At 43.2% G+C, this 15,421-nt stretch overlaps 1 protein-coding gene across 6 annotated transcripts in view; it reads left to right on the plus strand.

The window, feature by feature from the left end:
• The window catches only part of LOC128684986 (genetic suppressor element 1), a 630,479-nt gene that overhangs the window by 594,489 nt on the left and 20,569 nt on the right, over nt 1-15,421 (plus strand). For all 6 annotated transcript variants that reach the window (XM_053771397.2, XM_053771399.2, XM_070103847.1 and 3 more), the window contains 3 exons: nt 1,772-2,628; nt 4,434-4,737; nt 5,769-6,367. In XM_053771397.2, coding sequence (XP_053627372.2) covers nt 1,772-2,628; nt 4,434-4,737; nt 5,769-6,367 — 1,760 coding nt within the window. The remainder of the gene's footprint in view (nt 1-1,771; nt 2,629-4,433; nt 4,738-5,768; nt 6,368-15,421) is intronic.

Consider the following 15,421-nt stretch of genomic DNA (forward strand, 5'->3'; position numbering starts at 1 on the left):
GGCTTTTGATAGAGTTCCGCACCATAGACTGTTAAAGAAAGTGGCAGCTCATGGCATTGGGGGAAAAGTGCTCTCGTGGATCGAGTCATGGCTCACTGACAGGAAGCAGAGAGTGTCCATAAATGGGGTTAAATCCGAGTGGGGATCTGTAACAAGTGGCGTTCCACAGGGATCAGTCTTGGGCCCGTTGTTATTTATAATATATATCAATGATCTTGATGAGGGAATTACTAGTGATATGAGCAAATTCGCCGATGACACAAAGATAGGTAGGATAATTGATTCAAACGTAGATGTTAGGGAACTTCAGGAGGATTTAAACAAACTCTATTCTTGGTCAGAAAAGTGGCAGATGCAGTTCAATGTAGATAAATGCAAGGTTCTGAAGCTTGGGAGTGCCCATAACCCTAGTACTTATAAATTAAATGATGTAGAACTTAGCCATACAGATTACGAAAAGGACTTGGGGGTTATGGTGAGCAGCAACCTTAAACCAAGACAGCAATGCCTAAGCGTACGTAATAAGGCAAATAGATTACTGGGATTTATATCAAGAAGTGTAAGCAACAGAAGTCCAGAGGTCATACTGCAGCTTTATACATCATTAGTAAGGCCTCACCTTGATTATGCAGCTCAGTTCTGGTCTCCGTATTACAAAATGGACATAAATTCGTTAGAAAACATTCAGCGTAGGATGACTAAATTAATACATAGCATCAGAAATCTTCCTTATGAAGAAAGATTGAAGACTCTTAAGTTACATTCACTTGTTAGACGAAGAATGAGAGGAGACCTGATCGAAGTGTATAAGTGGAAGATAGGTATTAATAAAGGGGATATTAATAAGGTCTTGAGGATGTCTCTCCAAGAGAGAACGCGCAGTAATGGATTTAAATTAGATAAGTTTAGATTTAGAAAGGACATCGGAAAGTATTGGTTTGGAAATAGGGTAGTTGATGAGTGGAACAGTCTACCTAGTTGGGTTATTGAGGCAGGGACTTTGGGTAGTTTCAAATCTAGGTTGGATAAGTACATGAGTGGGATGGGTTGGATTTGAGTGGGACTTTCACATCAGAGCTTATTTCTTGGGTGGCATTGAAAATTGGGTAGGGCAAATGTTTTGTTAGTGGGATGAATTGTAAAGGACCTGCCTAGTATGGGCCAGCAGGCCTCCTGCAGTGTTCCTCCTTTCTTATGTTCTTATGTTCTTATGTTCTTATGTACAGTAGACCAGATTCTTAGTTGTTTCACTAGTATGTCTTCCATTTTGTCAATTGAGCACAACAAACCACCCAGTCAACTATTTCAAGTACCTAATAAAGTGATCAGATATTGGTAATTTGGCCAATTTCACACACATTTCAAAATATTCCAGTTTCAAAATAGGGTCCAGAATTAACAATGCAGATATTCCTGGCACTAAATTAACATTTCCTCTGTTCATTAGTTAGGTTCCCAGGCTTTACATATGAATTATATTTTTATTTTTATTTATACAAAATAAAGATTTACTGTTATATTGTAATAATTGTACGAATAATATCAGCACATGAACGCAGATTAGATCCACCAGTTGGACATGTATTGGATGAGTGAGGTGATTTGTTTACTCTTCAACATCAGCAAAAATCAAACTTTTGCTACTTTGAAATCAATTTCAGGCTATTGTCAGTAGCCAGATATGGTTAGAAATGCTTAGGTTATAGAACAATTATGCACATAATACTTTTGAACAAAAGAAATAATATACATGTACTTGAAAACTTTCCAGGTGTTGCTACACAGCAGATTGCACAACCCCTGAATATAAGAAGCCCTGTAATGTTCAGACCTATCAGTGATGTAACATTCTTGGGACATGTTCAAGCCCAGGTTCAGACACAAACCAAAACCCATAACCAGGCGACTGGTACTAGAGAAGACTCATTCACACATAAGCTGGAGATTTCCAAAGACATTATTCATTCCTCGGGAAAGCTTCGTACACCAGCCATCGTCAGGCCATTTGAGTCGACACCCAGTGAGTCTGTTCAACTGCCTCAGACCATTACAAAAAATAATAGTGTACCTCAAACAGTAAAAACTAGTGAACCTGTAACTAGTCAGCAGACCAGAGTTATTGTAGGAAATGGTGAGCTCATCCCTGCCAGTGAGATTAAGAAAGAAGTTGTTGAGCCTCGGGGAGTGTGGCAACCAGTGCAGCTGGATAAGACCAGCTGCAGTCCTGTACCTGTTGTGTCCAGTAACAGTGTACCTACAACTATTCCCAACTGTGTGTTACCTTCACCCACATCTATCAAACCTCCCTCAACACCTTCACCACCACCTCCACCTCCCCCTCCACCCCCACCTCCTCCTCCTCCTCCTCCTCCTCCTCCTCCTCCTCCTCCTCCACCACCACCACCACCACCACCACCACCTCCACCTCCTCCTCCTCCACCCCTGCCACCAGAGACTTCAGTTAGTCGCTTGGATATAGAAGAACGAAGATTAAGAGAATTGAGAGAGGCAGGGTTGGAAGTTGAGGAAGCAGAGGAAGTATTACAGGAAGAGGCAATGGCTCAGCCCAGAGCTGTCATGCTGGTGTGCACAAAGGGTCCTCCGGCTCCACTAGATGCATCACAGGAGGTTAGTTATATTTGAAGTTTGTTTTCATGTGTTTAAAGGTAGAATATTTTGCATATTAATATCTAGTATCATTTGTTTTTTGGGCCATATTTAGCTCATCCTATGATTTAAATGCCCCCCCCCCCTTTTTTTTTTTACCAACATCAGTTTCGCAATACATTTTAATACTTCACATCATTTAGCAAGTCTTCAATACTATAATCTTGGAATTATTATATTGAAGAAGAAACATTAAATGGGTATGAATCGTACACTGTTTATGGGAGAATGCTAAACCCTGGGGGTCATACAGAGCTTGGGGAATGGGAGGTAATATGTTCAGTCTGATGAAGGGGAGGAAAACTCCAATTCCTTGGATCATGAGCCCTTCACCACCATCAAAGCAACTCCTTGAAGGGTACTGGTGTGTGAAAATACTTGAATATGGTGTTATAGCTCACAGCTTTACTGTAAAGTCAAAGTCAAGCCTGGAATTTTGCCATAACTGAATAATATTATTAAAATGTACAGTGGACCCCCCTTTTATCGTAATTAATCCATTCCTGAGAGTGACTAAACCCGAATCTGACAATTTCCGAATTCATTTTTCTCGTAAGAAATAATGTAAATCCAATTAATCCATTCCAGACACCCAAAAGTATTAAAAAAAAATTTACATGAAAAATACATTTACCTACACAGAAAACAGTGAGACATGCAGAATAAAACAATAATAAAATGACACTTGCCTTTTTGAAGACTTGTTGTTGTATGGAAGACGGGAGAAGGGGAAAGGATGGAGGAATTACTATTGTTTGGAAGGGGAATCCCCTTCCATAAAGTCTTCAGGTACCAAGTCCTTTTCCGGGGTTACTTCCCTTCCTTGTTTTTTAATGCCACTAGGACCAGCTTAAGAGTCACTGAACCCCTGTCGCTCAAAAAAGTGTTCCAGAGAGGTCTGTTTCTGGCATATGTTAGGAATTATGGCAGCAGCAGGGGAGTTTTGGCAGACAGGACAAGATAGTCCTTCAATGTGACACTAATATCAACTCTACGGCTTACTTATCTAGCATAGTTCATCTAATATGACATGCTAAACAATATTAATAATATAGAAACATGATGTATACTCTAGAATGAATAAAATATGTCATATGTCTCTCTCCCTAACTGATGAATGCTGTTGTTTGTTGTTGGGTGTATAAGGGCCACAGAAAGATGAGCCTTACATAGTGGTAGTGAAGGCTGCAGCAAGAGGCGGCAGTGATAGCCAGTAGCCCTATATACCTCTAACAACATTGGAGGAGTCATTTCTGTGCTGTCCTTTTTCTATCGATTAATCGCTTAACTTACTTGCTACACTTTATCACTGGCTGGCGCTATAGCCTTTATCGACTCCTGCTGCTTTATTATCGTACATATCGCAGAATCACTGAAGAAGACACATTCTCTCCTCTCTCTCAGCCCTTTACCAAAGGGCTGGCTGGCACTAGGAACTTCCTTGGGACCCATGGTGGCTTATTTAGTAGTTGCAAGCACTAAAAATAATGGAATAACATGAAATGTATCATATGAACACATGGGATTGCGCTAACTGGCTGATAAACAGTGGCACACTGAGTGTCGGGCTGCTGTTGCCGTGCGGACGCGTTCAGGAAGAATGACTATTACTGAGCTCAATGACGATCACCGAACCAATATTTTGATGAAAAAACGTTACTATTTCTGAATATTATGAAATCTGATGATTACGAAATCCGGGGTCCACTGTAATTGTTAAGTAAGAAAATATATTATGCCAATTTTAATTAAATTTTTTTTTGCAGAAAATGACATTCTTGAACAAAGTGGGTTTGACAACTCATGCCCATGCACAAGAGACTGAGTTGACTCAGTGTGAGCGTCGGGCACGTGTCTTGAGTGCTCTGGAGCCCTCATCTATTCCATCCTCCCTTAAACATAATGACTCCATCTCAGAGGACCTAGTGCAGTTGTTGGCCCCAGGCCACAGTTTACTGCCTGTGATAACTACCTCTGAGGAGTTGTGCCTAAGTCACGAATATTCTCATAAGGCACGCTTTCTTCATCATCTCGAGCTTCAGCCTCAGCATTCTCTACATCGCCAGCATGGTACTTTTTTTATTTTTTTAATTATATTTCCAGCACAAAAAATAATGTAACATTGGGAATTGGGATGCTCAGACTAAACTCTTCAGATGTCAGAATGAGCATGTGGCAAGCATAGCTCTAAAAGTTCTCAGGGATCTGTTTCCTTAAATAAGGTTCCAATGGCATTATAATGGAAATTAATTAGAAAGTAAAACCAAAGTGTTTGAGATATGGCAAATTTATTGAACATAATGTACTTTGAAGACACTGTAGTGCTGATTTATACATATTTCAAGTTTCTTCTAAGCAGCACCTCAGCAGCACATGCAATTTAAACTATATAAATATAGGTATATTTGCTTACATATAGCTCTAATGGTGTTATATTCATGGAGAAACAGTAAACCCACGGGGCATGGGAGGTAATTAGGTTTGATCCAAGGAAGGGGAGGGTAGTTCCAACTCATTGGAGCAAGGGCCTTTCACCTTTGAGGCACCCCTTTTTGAAGGATATATCATGGCATTAACATTATGGACTGTTCTTAAGAAAATACAACCCCAAAAAAATATCTTAGTTCTATCAAATCTACTAAGTATATTTTCTAAAATAAATGTTTTTGAATTTGAGCTTATGCCACCACAGCATCCACATGCTGGCTCTACTCCCTCTCCTCAATTTTGGGAGATTTGCTAAATAACAGAGAATCATAGATCTCAGAAGAATTTCTGAGCCAGTGGACCGAATTTACGATGCTAGATTCTTGAGGTTCCTCTGATTATTTCATGTATTAATTTGATACAGTATTAGTTTTTCTTTGGTCACCAACACCAAAAGTTTAGTGCACCACCACAAACAGTTCCCTTAATTGTGAAGAATTTAAGGGTGATAGTTTTATAAAAACTATTTTTGTATGCCACAACATTAAGAAGTATTAGTAGAGAAAGATTAAGATTTATTTTATTATTTCTTCTGTTTTTCATAGGCAATGCTAAAGACTTACATGCTTCTTTCATCAAAAAATCTTTAATAAATTTTTATGACATACTGACAGAAGTGGAAGCAGTGTGGCAACTAGTTGTACAGGAACGATTACGCCGCTACCGCCAGGAAAGTTCAGACCCACTGGCAGTACGTATTTGTGAGGCGCTAGAGCAGTTACTGGCAGCCAATATAAACCAACAATCTCCACCACCTCCTTCTCCCAGTAACCCTTCACTTTCAGTTCCCTTGCTCAAGGTTGCTTCAACAACAACTCTTACACCAGTTTCCCGAACTCCAGCCACTGTTACTACAGCGGCAATTACCACAGCAGCGAGTACAACTACTACAACTGCTGCTGTTATTACAACTATGACTACTACCACTACTACTGCTGCTACTGTTGTTGCTACTGCTCCTGTGACTACTACTGCAACTTCAACTACTACCACCACAACCACTACTACTTCTCTTGCCACTTCCACCACTGGGGCAGCCAAAGCTACCACCACTGCCAGTAGTTTGGTTTCATGTTCAACGGTGATGTCAACATCTACCACTGCAATAACAACAGCAACAGTAGCAACATCTACACCAGTGATGGTTACTAGTCTACCTGTGACTGTAGCAACAACTGGTCATAATACAATTACTACCAGCTTAAATACTAAAGTGAGTGGAATTATCTACTTAAAATTGTAGGTTATGAGCTCTAGCTTTGCCTCATCTCTCTACTTTCAAATGAATCTCACAAAATATCTTTAATCATATTTGCTTTTGTACTCCTGTATGGAATCAACTCATATTATCTTGCTGCACAAATGTTTTGATTACTTTTCTGGTAAAATGCCCACCCTTATCAGTGGTGGAGTCACTTTTCCTGAGTGTATGTCATAATCACATCTTGGTCTTTATTGCTCCAGAAATGATGTAGGTCACTTCATTCTTTTCTCATAGCAATTCCTTTTATTTTTTTTTTATGCCATCTTCAACATTTAATCTATCATAAAATTTGTTTTTACTTTCTGGTGGCTGTAGTACTTGCTACCTTTTGGAACTCATTCCATTGTTTTACCACTGTATTTGCAAATTATTATTATAATCAAAAAGAAGCGCTAAGCCACAAGGGCTATACAGCGCTGCAGGGTAGGGAAGGAATCGAGGGTATTGGATGGCAGAAGGGAGGAGGGATGATCAGCAGGTTACAGAAAACAGCGGGGCAGGGGATAGTACGGGGATAGAGGGTAGCAAGAGATTGAAGTAGAAAGGGCTGAAGGTATCAGAATTTGTGAAGTAAGTCAGTTGTTGTCAAAAAGTCAATGAGAGAGTCCGGATGAAAGGTGGGTCCATCAGCGAGAAGGGAAGGTAAAGAGAGAGTAGCTGAGCGAAGACGACGACAGAGGTAAATTCTGCGTGCTTGTTGATAAAGTGGGCAGTCCAACAGAATGTGGCTGACTGATAATGGAGCTTGGCAATTCTCACAGAGAGGAGCAGGACGCCTCTCCATGAGATATCCATGAGTAAGACGAGTATGGCCAATGCGAAGACGGGAGAGAGTAGTCTCCCAACCTCGACACTGGTGATAAGAAGACGGCCAGTAACCTATACTCGGTTTAATAGATTGAAGTTTGTTGCCGAGCATAGTAGACCAATGTTGTTGCCAACGGGTGTGAAGGTGGGAAGATATTGCAGCAAAATAGTCCGTAAATGGAATACCTCTATAAGAAACTGGTAGGTCATGTACTGCTGACCGCGCAGCAGTGTCTGCCTGTTCATTGCCCTGTACGTCAACATGAGCAGGGACCCAACAAAAAAAATTATCTTTATGCTTGGTAAAGATGCGGCGTAGCCAAAGTTGGATACGGAGGACTAAGGGGTGAGGTGTATCAAATTTTTGTATAGCCTGTAAAGCACTAAGGGAGTCTGAGACAACCACAAATGATGACACAGGCATAGATGCAATACGGATAAGTGCTGTAAGGATGGCATACAATTCAGCAGTAAAAATACTAGCCGAAGATAGTAAATGCCCTTGTACGACGCTGTCTGGAAACACTGCTGCGAATCCTACGCCGTCAGAAGACTTAGAGCCATCTGTGTACGGCAATGGCATGAGAATGAGAGTGAAAGTGGTCAAGAAAAAGAGAGCGGAAAGTGACCGTAGATAGTTGGGCTTTCGAGCAAGGGAGGGAGAAAGAACAGACTCTAACAGCTGGAACTTCCCAGGGGGGTAGGGAAATGTGAGATGCTACATGTACATAGAAAGGTGGTAGTTGAAGAGAAGACAAGAGCGAATGAAGGCGAAGAGAGAAGGGACGGAGTAAACAGGGGCGGCAAAAAAATAAAGAATGTCTACTAATATCAGTGACCATTCTATAAATGGAAGGATTGCGGAGATCATGAGAGCGTACATAGTAGCGCAGGCAATGGGCATCACGGCAATCGGATAAGGATGGAACGTTCGCTTCTGTATAGAGGCTCTCGACAGGGGAAGAGCGAAAAGCACCAAGGCATAAACGTAATCCTTGGTGATGAATGGGGTTAAGGCTAGAGAGAGTAGCAGGAGATGCCGCTGAATAGATCTGGTCACCATAATCAAGTTTCGATAAAATAAGGGTGGAATGTAGGCGGAGGAGGGTTCGACGATCAGCTCCCCATGAAAGATGAGCAAGGGTTTTAAGAAGGTTCAGCCGGCTGTGACAAGTTGCCTTCAGAGAGGTAATGTGAGGTTTCCAGGATAACCTACGATCAAAGAGGAGGCCCAGAAACTTGACTGTATCACGTTCAGGGATACGGGAGCCATAGAGGTACAAAGGATGATCGGAGATGACAGAGCGTCTAGTGAAAGTAATTTGGTGGGTTTTAGTGCTGGAAAATTTAAACCCACGTGTGGTGGCCCAATTGGAAACACGGTCGACTGCATGTTGGAGAGAAACTGTAATGAGGTGACAGTCAGCGCCTGCACAGGCAATAGCGAAGTCATCAACATAGAGTGATGACCAAATATTTGATGGAAGACTAGAGGCCAAATCATTAATAGCAAGGAGAAAAAGTGTTGTGCTCAGAACACATCCCTGGGGGACACCTTCAGCTTGGATAAAGTCCGGGGAGAGCACATTATTAACCCGAACACGGAAATGCCTGTCAGTTAAAAAGTTCTTAAGGAAGGATGGTAGATTGCCTCGAAGGCCTAAGGAGTGGGCTTGGGCTAAAATATTATACCTCCAAGTTGTGTCATATGCCTTCTCAAGGTCAAAAAATATGGCAATAACTGAGTGGTTATTCGCAAAGGCATTACGAACATACGTATCCAAGCGTAGTAAGGGGTCTATGGTAGAACGTCCCTTACGAAAGCCATATTGACGAGTGGAGAGACTGTTGTGTGTCTCTAAATACCACACTAAACGTCTATTTACTAGGCGTTCCATTACTTTGCAAACTGCACTGGTAAGAGCAATGGGACGATAGTGGGAGGTTTCATGTCCTGTAGTGCCTGGTTTGCGGAAAGGGAGAACAATGGCGGATTTCCACAGCTGTGGAAGAACTCCTTGTGACCAAATAAGATTGTAAAGGCGTAATAGGACTGCAAGGGCTGACTGATGTAAATGTTGTAGCATACGAATATGAATGTCGTTGGGCCCAGCTGCCGATGATCGGCAAGCTGAGAGTGTTGCCTCCAGTTCTTGAAGTGTAAAAGGCACATTATACTGTTCTTCTCTGAGAGAAGAAAAGTCCAAGGGTGCTAACTCTCTGGCAGACTTTGAGGAAAGAAATGAGGGGCATAGATGGAGTCTCTGAGAAATACGGACCAGATGATTGCCAATTTCATTGGCAACATCTAGTGGGTTTGCTATATCAACACCAGCAACCCGCAGAACAGGAGCCGGGTCAGGAGAATATTTACCACTCAGTTTTCGTACTTTTTTCCAGACTGCACTCATAGAGGAAGCAGAGGTGATGGTGGAGACATAATCTCGCCAGCAAGTGAGTTTAGCATCACGGATGACACGGCGAGCGATCGCACGCTTCTGTTTAAAATCAAGGAGTCTCTCTGTGGTTCTATTGTACCGGTACCTGCCCCATGCAGCGCGTTTCAAACGTACTGCACGAGCACAAGCAGGAGACCACCAAGGCACGCATTTCTGAGAATGCCTGCCCGAAGTTTGGGGTATAGAATGAGAAGCTGCGGTTAAAACGGAGGACGAGAAGAGGTGTAAAAGCTCATCGATGGAGGACGAAGAAGGAACCTCTCTAAAAACAGTTAGGTGTGAGTAAAGGTTCCAATTTGCCCGATCAAATTGCCAGCGTGGGATGCGAAGAGGTGGTGAATATGAAGGGGAAGTAAGAATGATTGGGAAATGATCGCTGTCATGTAAGTCCGGGAGAACAGACCAAGTGAAGTCTAATGCGGTGGAGGAAGAGCAGACTGAGAGATCGATGCAAGAGAGAGTATGAGTCCGAGGATCAAAATGGGTGTGCGTACCTGTATTTAAAACATGGAGGGGATGGGTGGCAAGAAAAGCCTCTAACTGAATTCCACGGGAATTACAGTGAGACCCCCCCAGAGGAAATGGTGGGCATTAAAATCACCAAGTAACAGAATCGGTGGCGGTAATGACGAAACAAGAAAGGCAATATCCGGAATAGATAATGCCCGAGAAGGAGAGAGATATAAAGAACAGAGCGTATACCACCTATGCAAGTGGATACGGGCTGCTGTGTAATGCAGCGAAGTATGAACAAATAGCTGATGGTACGGAATATCAGTGCGTAGAAGAAGGGCACTTTCATTAAAGGTCCCATCAGGAAAAGGATCTGAAGAATACAATAAATTATAGCCTGAGATGGGAGAGATAACAGCAGAGTGTAATTTTGGTTCCTGTAAGCAAACACCAACAGGGGCAAACTGGGATAGTAACATCTGAAGCTCACTCCGATTACCCCTGAGGCCGCGTATATTCCACTGTAAATAGGCCATGATTGGCAATGATAAAGATACTTGAAATCCGCAGGTAAGGGTTCCTACGGACTAGAGGGGTTAGAAAAGTCCACATGCGGAGGCAGTGGAAAACGTTCAAGCAGCGAAGGAACGGTGCGCTGTGAAGAAAGGAGTTGCGCAGATGGAGGAGAGGAGAGAGAAGGAACAGAGGGTGGATCAGTGTCCATTGATGGTTTGGTCTCTGCAATATACAGAGATTGCTTCAAGTGTTTCGGAATTCAGAGACGTCGTATGGGAGACAATATTGGAAATGGTAGGGGGAGGATGAGTAAAGATTGGAACTGTATTGGACTGTACCAAGGTAGGGGGGGGGGTCGAAAAGGTGGAGGGAACTGGAGAAGCGTGGAAGGGGATAGAAGAGGCAGAAACCTGGGAGGTGGCAGAAGAGGAAGAAACCTGGGAGGGAATAGGGGAGGAAGGTACAGTACGAGGAGGAGGGTGAACCTCTACACTTGTAACAGAGCCAGTGAGGGGAAGAACCAGGGACAGAGACAGGGAGGGTAAAATGAGGAAGTGGAAGATGGGTAGGAGGTGTTAACGGACCTTTTTTTGACTTTTGAGAAGTAGAGGGACGATTAGGAGGAGGTGTCATACGAGATCTCGTCGTTACTGAGGCTTGTGAGAGAGAACACGAAGAAGCGAGATCAGACTGAGGTGTTGAAGTAGGGACGTCTGAGCCGAGGACAGCAAAAGGATTAGATACAGGAGTGACTATGGGAGAGGTAACCACAGAGGTGGGTGTAGAAGATGGGATACCAGAAGTGGGGGGACATTTTGAAACACGGGAATAAGAAACACGTGGGAGTCTCCCTTGGAGGCGGAGATGAGAAACTGCCATGGCATAAGGGAGACCTTCTGTCTCTTTGAGGTAACGGATTTCCCGCTCGTTTAAATAGACTTGACAACGGCGAGAGTACAAAGGGTAAGCCTCATGACAGTTAAGGCAAGAGGGAGATCGATTGCAAGACGTATGAGAATGGTCATCGGCACCACAGACTGGGCATTCGGCGATAGATCTGCAATATTTCGCTGGATGGCCAAATCGCCAGCAATTTTTACACTGTTGCGGTGTAGGGATCACCTTTCGGACTTGTAACCGATGTCCTGCTATATAAACTGAGGATGGGAGTTCTCGGCTGTCAAAAGTTAAACGAGCCACATTGCTAGGGTATCGTCTCCACCCGCGGGCAGGAAGAACGTAAGTGTCTACCTTGAGGATTGGGAGATCTTGGAGTTCCAGCTGTTCAAGAATGTCAGTGCCACATGTCTGGAAATTTTGTTGAACTATGGTATGGGGCAGAATGACGGTACCACTACAAGAATTGAGGGAATGATGTTTTTCAAGAGTGACAGGAACAGTATCGATATGGGAAAGACGAGAGAGCTCATGAGCCTGGGTAGCATTCTGTACGGTGATGATGCGCGTACCGCTCTTAAGAGCATGAAAAGAAATATCTTTACCAACATGGCGTAGGAGTGCCTTGCCAATACTGTGGTCAGAAAGATAGGCAGTAGAGGAAGTCGGTCGTAAAGTGAAGAATTTAGTCCATTGTTCAGTCTGAAACTGAGCGTGGAAAGGTAGTGAAGGACGTGTCGATCGTTTCTGAGAAGAACGAGAAGGTGGAGAAGTATCATCAGCAGGTAATTGTCGTTGGCGTTTAGGCGTGGGACCAGAGTTGGTCCGACGTGGAACGGGTCGGCGATTTGAAAATTGCCGCACCGTAGAGGGAGAGGCCGGAAGCATAGTCAGAGGAGAGCGAAGGTCCGATAAATCGAAGGAGTCAGTCGAGGCCTAAGTACCTGAAGCAGGTGAGGAAACAGCACCGGCAAGAGGTACAGAGGCATGAGGAGTGTCTGAAGAGTGGTCCAAAGACGAGGCGGGGTCAGAACGGGGTGCGGTATCAAGAAGGGGCCCGGGGGTAGGAGGTTCATGGACTAGGGCTGCCATGGTTAGGTTACTTCTTTCTTTTTTGTTTTTAAGAAAAAAAAGAAAGAAGAAAAGAAAATAAAAATAAAAAAAAGAAAAAAAAGGGGGACCGGGGAGGGATAGTTCCTAGGAGGAATGAAAGGGCCAGAAATCTCCCTCCGCGCCCAAGAGGACCTCAGCACCGCAAGTAGAGCAGATGCAGCATGGAACCCGTGCCATACCCTACCCATCATGCTAGTAAACTAACAATCCGGGATAGCAACCTCACATCTGCTGAGCTACCTCGGTGGACAAAAGAGAGGGCGGCCGGATATCCGCCACAAAGCATACCTCCTTCGGTCACCACCCCCGGAATCCGAAAGGTGGCTTCCAGAGATACACCCGTCGCCCGAAAGACACCCAAAGCTACTCCGGGATACCGGAGAGGGATCAGGACATCCCCAGGCGATCCAGATTCCACGGCAAACTACGCCACCGCCAAGAACCTCAACGGAATGGGATGGACCCCGGTATCCTTTCCCCTACCTAGGAACTAGCGCGCCTGTGGGAGAAATCCCAAAGGCCGAAAAGAGGAAGGGCAAAAGGGAGGGGTGGGGAGGAGGAGGAGGAAAGGAAAAAGGGGAGGATGGGATAGGGGAGGGGAGATTGGGGGGTAATTAGGTTCGGTCTGAGGAAGAAGACCGACAGGTCTAATTCCTCAGACCAAGAGCCTCTTCACCACGCCAAGGAGCCCCCCTTGAAGAGGTGTATTTACAAAGAACTTTCTAGAATGTATTCTTTCAAAACATCTATAATAAATTTTTTGGAATCCTTTTATGATCTTACACTGTACATGGTCTCTGATTAAGTGTGTCCTTTTGTGAATACAATAGGACTCCCGTATCCATGGAGGATAAGTTCCAAGTACCTGCCATGGATACTGAAACTGTGGATAGTAGCAAACCATTTTTAAATTATGCACAGTAAGTGGAGAATTAACGCTTTTTCACTGATGGGGAACACTTCATGGCTTCCCTGCTTTTGTGCTTTGGGGACATTATTGTGCAATATTTAAGAGGTATTTTTGTGCCACAGCAAACTGTGGAGAACTGAAACCATGGATACTGAATCAGTGGATATGGGGGTTCTGCTGTACAGGTCTCCCTCAACATTCGCGAGGGTTAGGGGATCAAGAGCCTCGCGAATGTTGAAAAATCGCTTATGTTTGGTGCCCCAAAATATTGTACATAGGAACATAAGAAAGGAGGAACACTGCAGCAGGCCTATTGGCCCATACTAGGCAGGTCCTTTACAATTCATCCCACTAACAAAACATTTGCCCAACCCAATTTTCTATGCTACCCAAGAAATAAGCTCTGATGTGCAAGTCCCACTCAAATCCAACCCCTCCCACTCATGTACTTATCCAACCTAAATTTGAAACTACCCAAAGTCCTAGCCTCAATCACCCAACTAGGTAGACTGTTCCACTCATCAACTACCCTATTTCCAAACCAATACTTTCCTGTGTCCTTTCTAAATCTAAACTTATCTAATTTAAATCCATTACTGCGGGTTCTCTCTTGGAGAGATATCCTCAAGACCTTATTAATATCCCCTTTATTAATACCTATCTTCCACTTATACACTTCGATCAGGTCTCCCCTCATTCTTCGTCTAACAAGTGAATGTAATTTAAGAGTCTTCAATCTTTCTTCATAAGGAAGATTTCTAATGCTATGTATTAATTTAGTCATCCTACGCTGAATGTTTTCTAACGAATTTATGTCCATTCTGTAATACGGAGACCAGAACTGAGCTGCATAATCTAGGTGAGGCCTTACTAATGATGTATAAAGCTGCAGTATGACCTCTGGACTTCTGTTGCTTACACTTCTTGATATAAATCCCAGTAATCTATTTGCCTTATTACGTACGCTTAGGCATTGCTGTCTTGGTTTAAGGTTGCTGCTCACCATAACCCCCAAGTCCTTTTCGCAATCTGTGTGGCTAAGTTCCACATCATTTAACTTATAAGTGCTAGGGTTATGGACACTCCCGAGCTTCAGAACCTTGCATTTATCTACATTGAACTGCATCTGCCACTTTTCTGACCAAGAATACAGTTTGTTTAAATCCTCCTTAAGTTCCATAACATCTACGTTTGAATATTATCCTACCTATCTTTGTGTCATCGGCGAATTTGCTCATATCACTAGTAACACCCTCATCAAGATCGTTGATATATATTATAAACAACAACGGGCCCAAGACTGATCCCTGTGGAACGCCACTTGTTACAGATCCCCACTCGGATTTAACCCCATTTATGGACACACTCTGCTTCCTGTCTGTGAGCCATGACTCGATCCACGAGAGCACTTTTCCCCCCAATGCCATGAGCTGCCACTTTCTTTAACAGTCTTTGGTGCAGAACTCTATCAAAAGCCTTACTAAAATCTAAGTAAATAATATCAAATTCTTTATCGTGGTCAACAGCCTCAAAAGCTTTACTGAAGAAAGTTAATAAATTAGTTAGACAAGACCGGCCTCTTGTGAATCCATGCTGAGTATCATTAATCAAGCTATGCTTATCGAGGTGGCTTCTTATAATCTTGGCTATAATTGACTCTAGTAATTTGCCTACAATTGAGGTCAGGCTTATTGGGTGGTAATTTGATGGTAACGACTTGTCCCGTTTTAAAAATAGGAATTACATTAGCCATCTTCCACATATCAGACACTACACCTGTTTGAAGAGATAAATTAAAAATATTAGTTAATGGTTCACAGAGTTCCATTTTGCATTCCTTAAGAACCC

Source organism: Cherax quadricarinatus, chromosome 5 (genome assembly GCF_038502225.1).
Source record: "Cherax quadricarinatus isolate ZL_2023a chromosome 5, ASM3850222v1, whole genome shotgun sequence".
Classification (NCBI taxonomy): Eukaryota; Metazoa; Arthropoda; class Malacostraca; order Decapoda; family Parastacidae; genus Cherax; species Cherax quadricarinatus.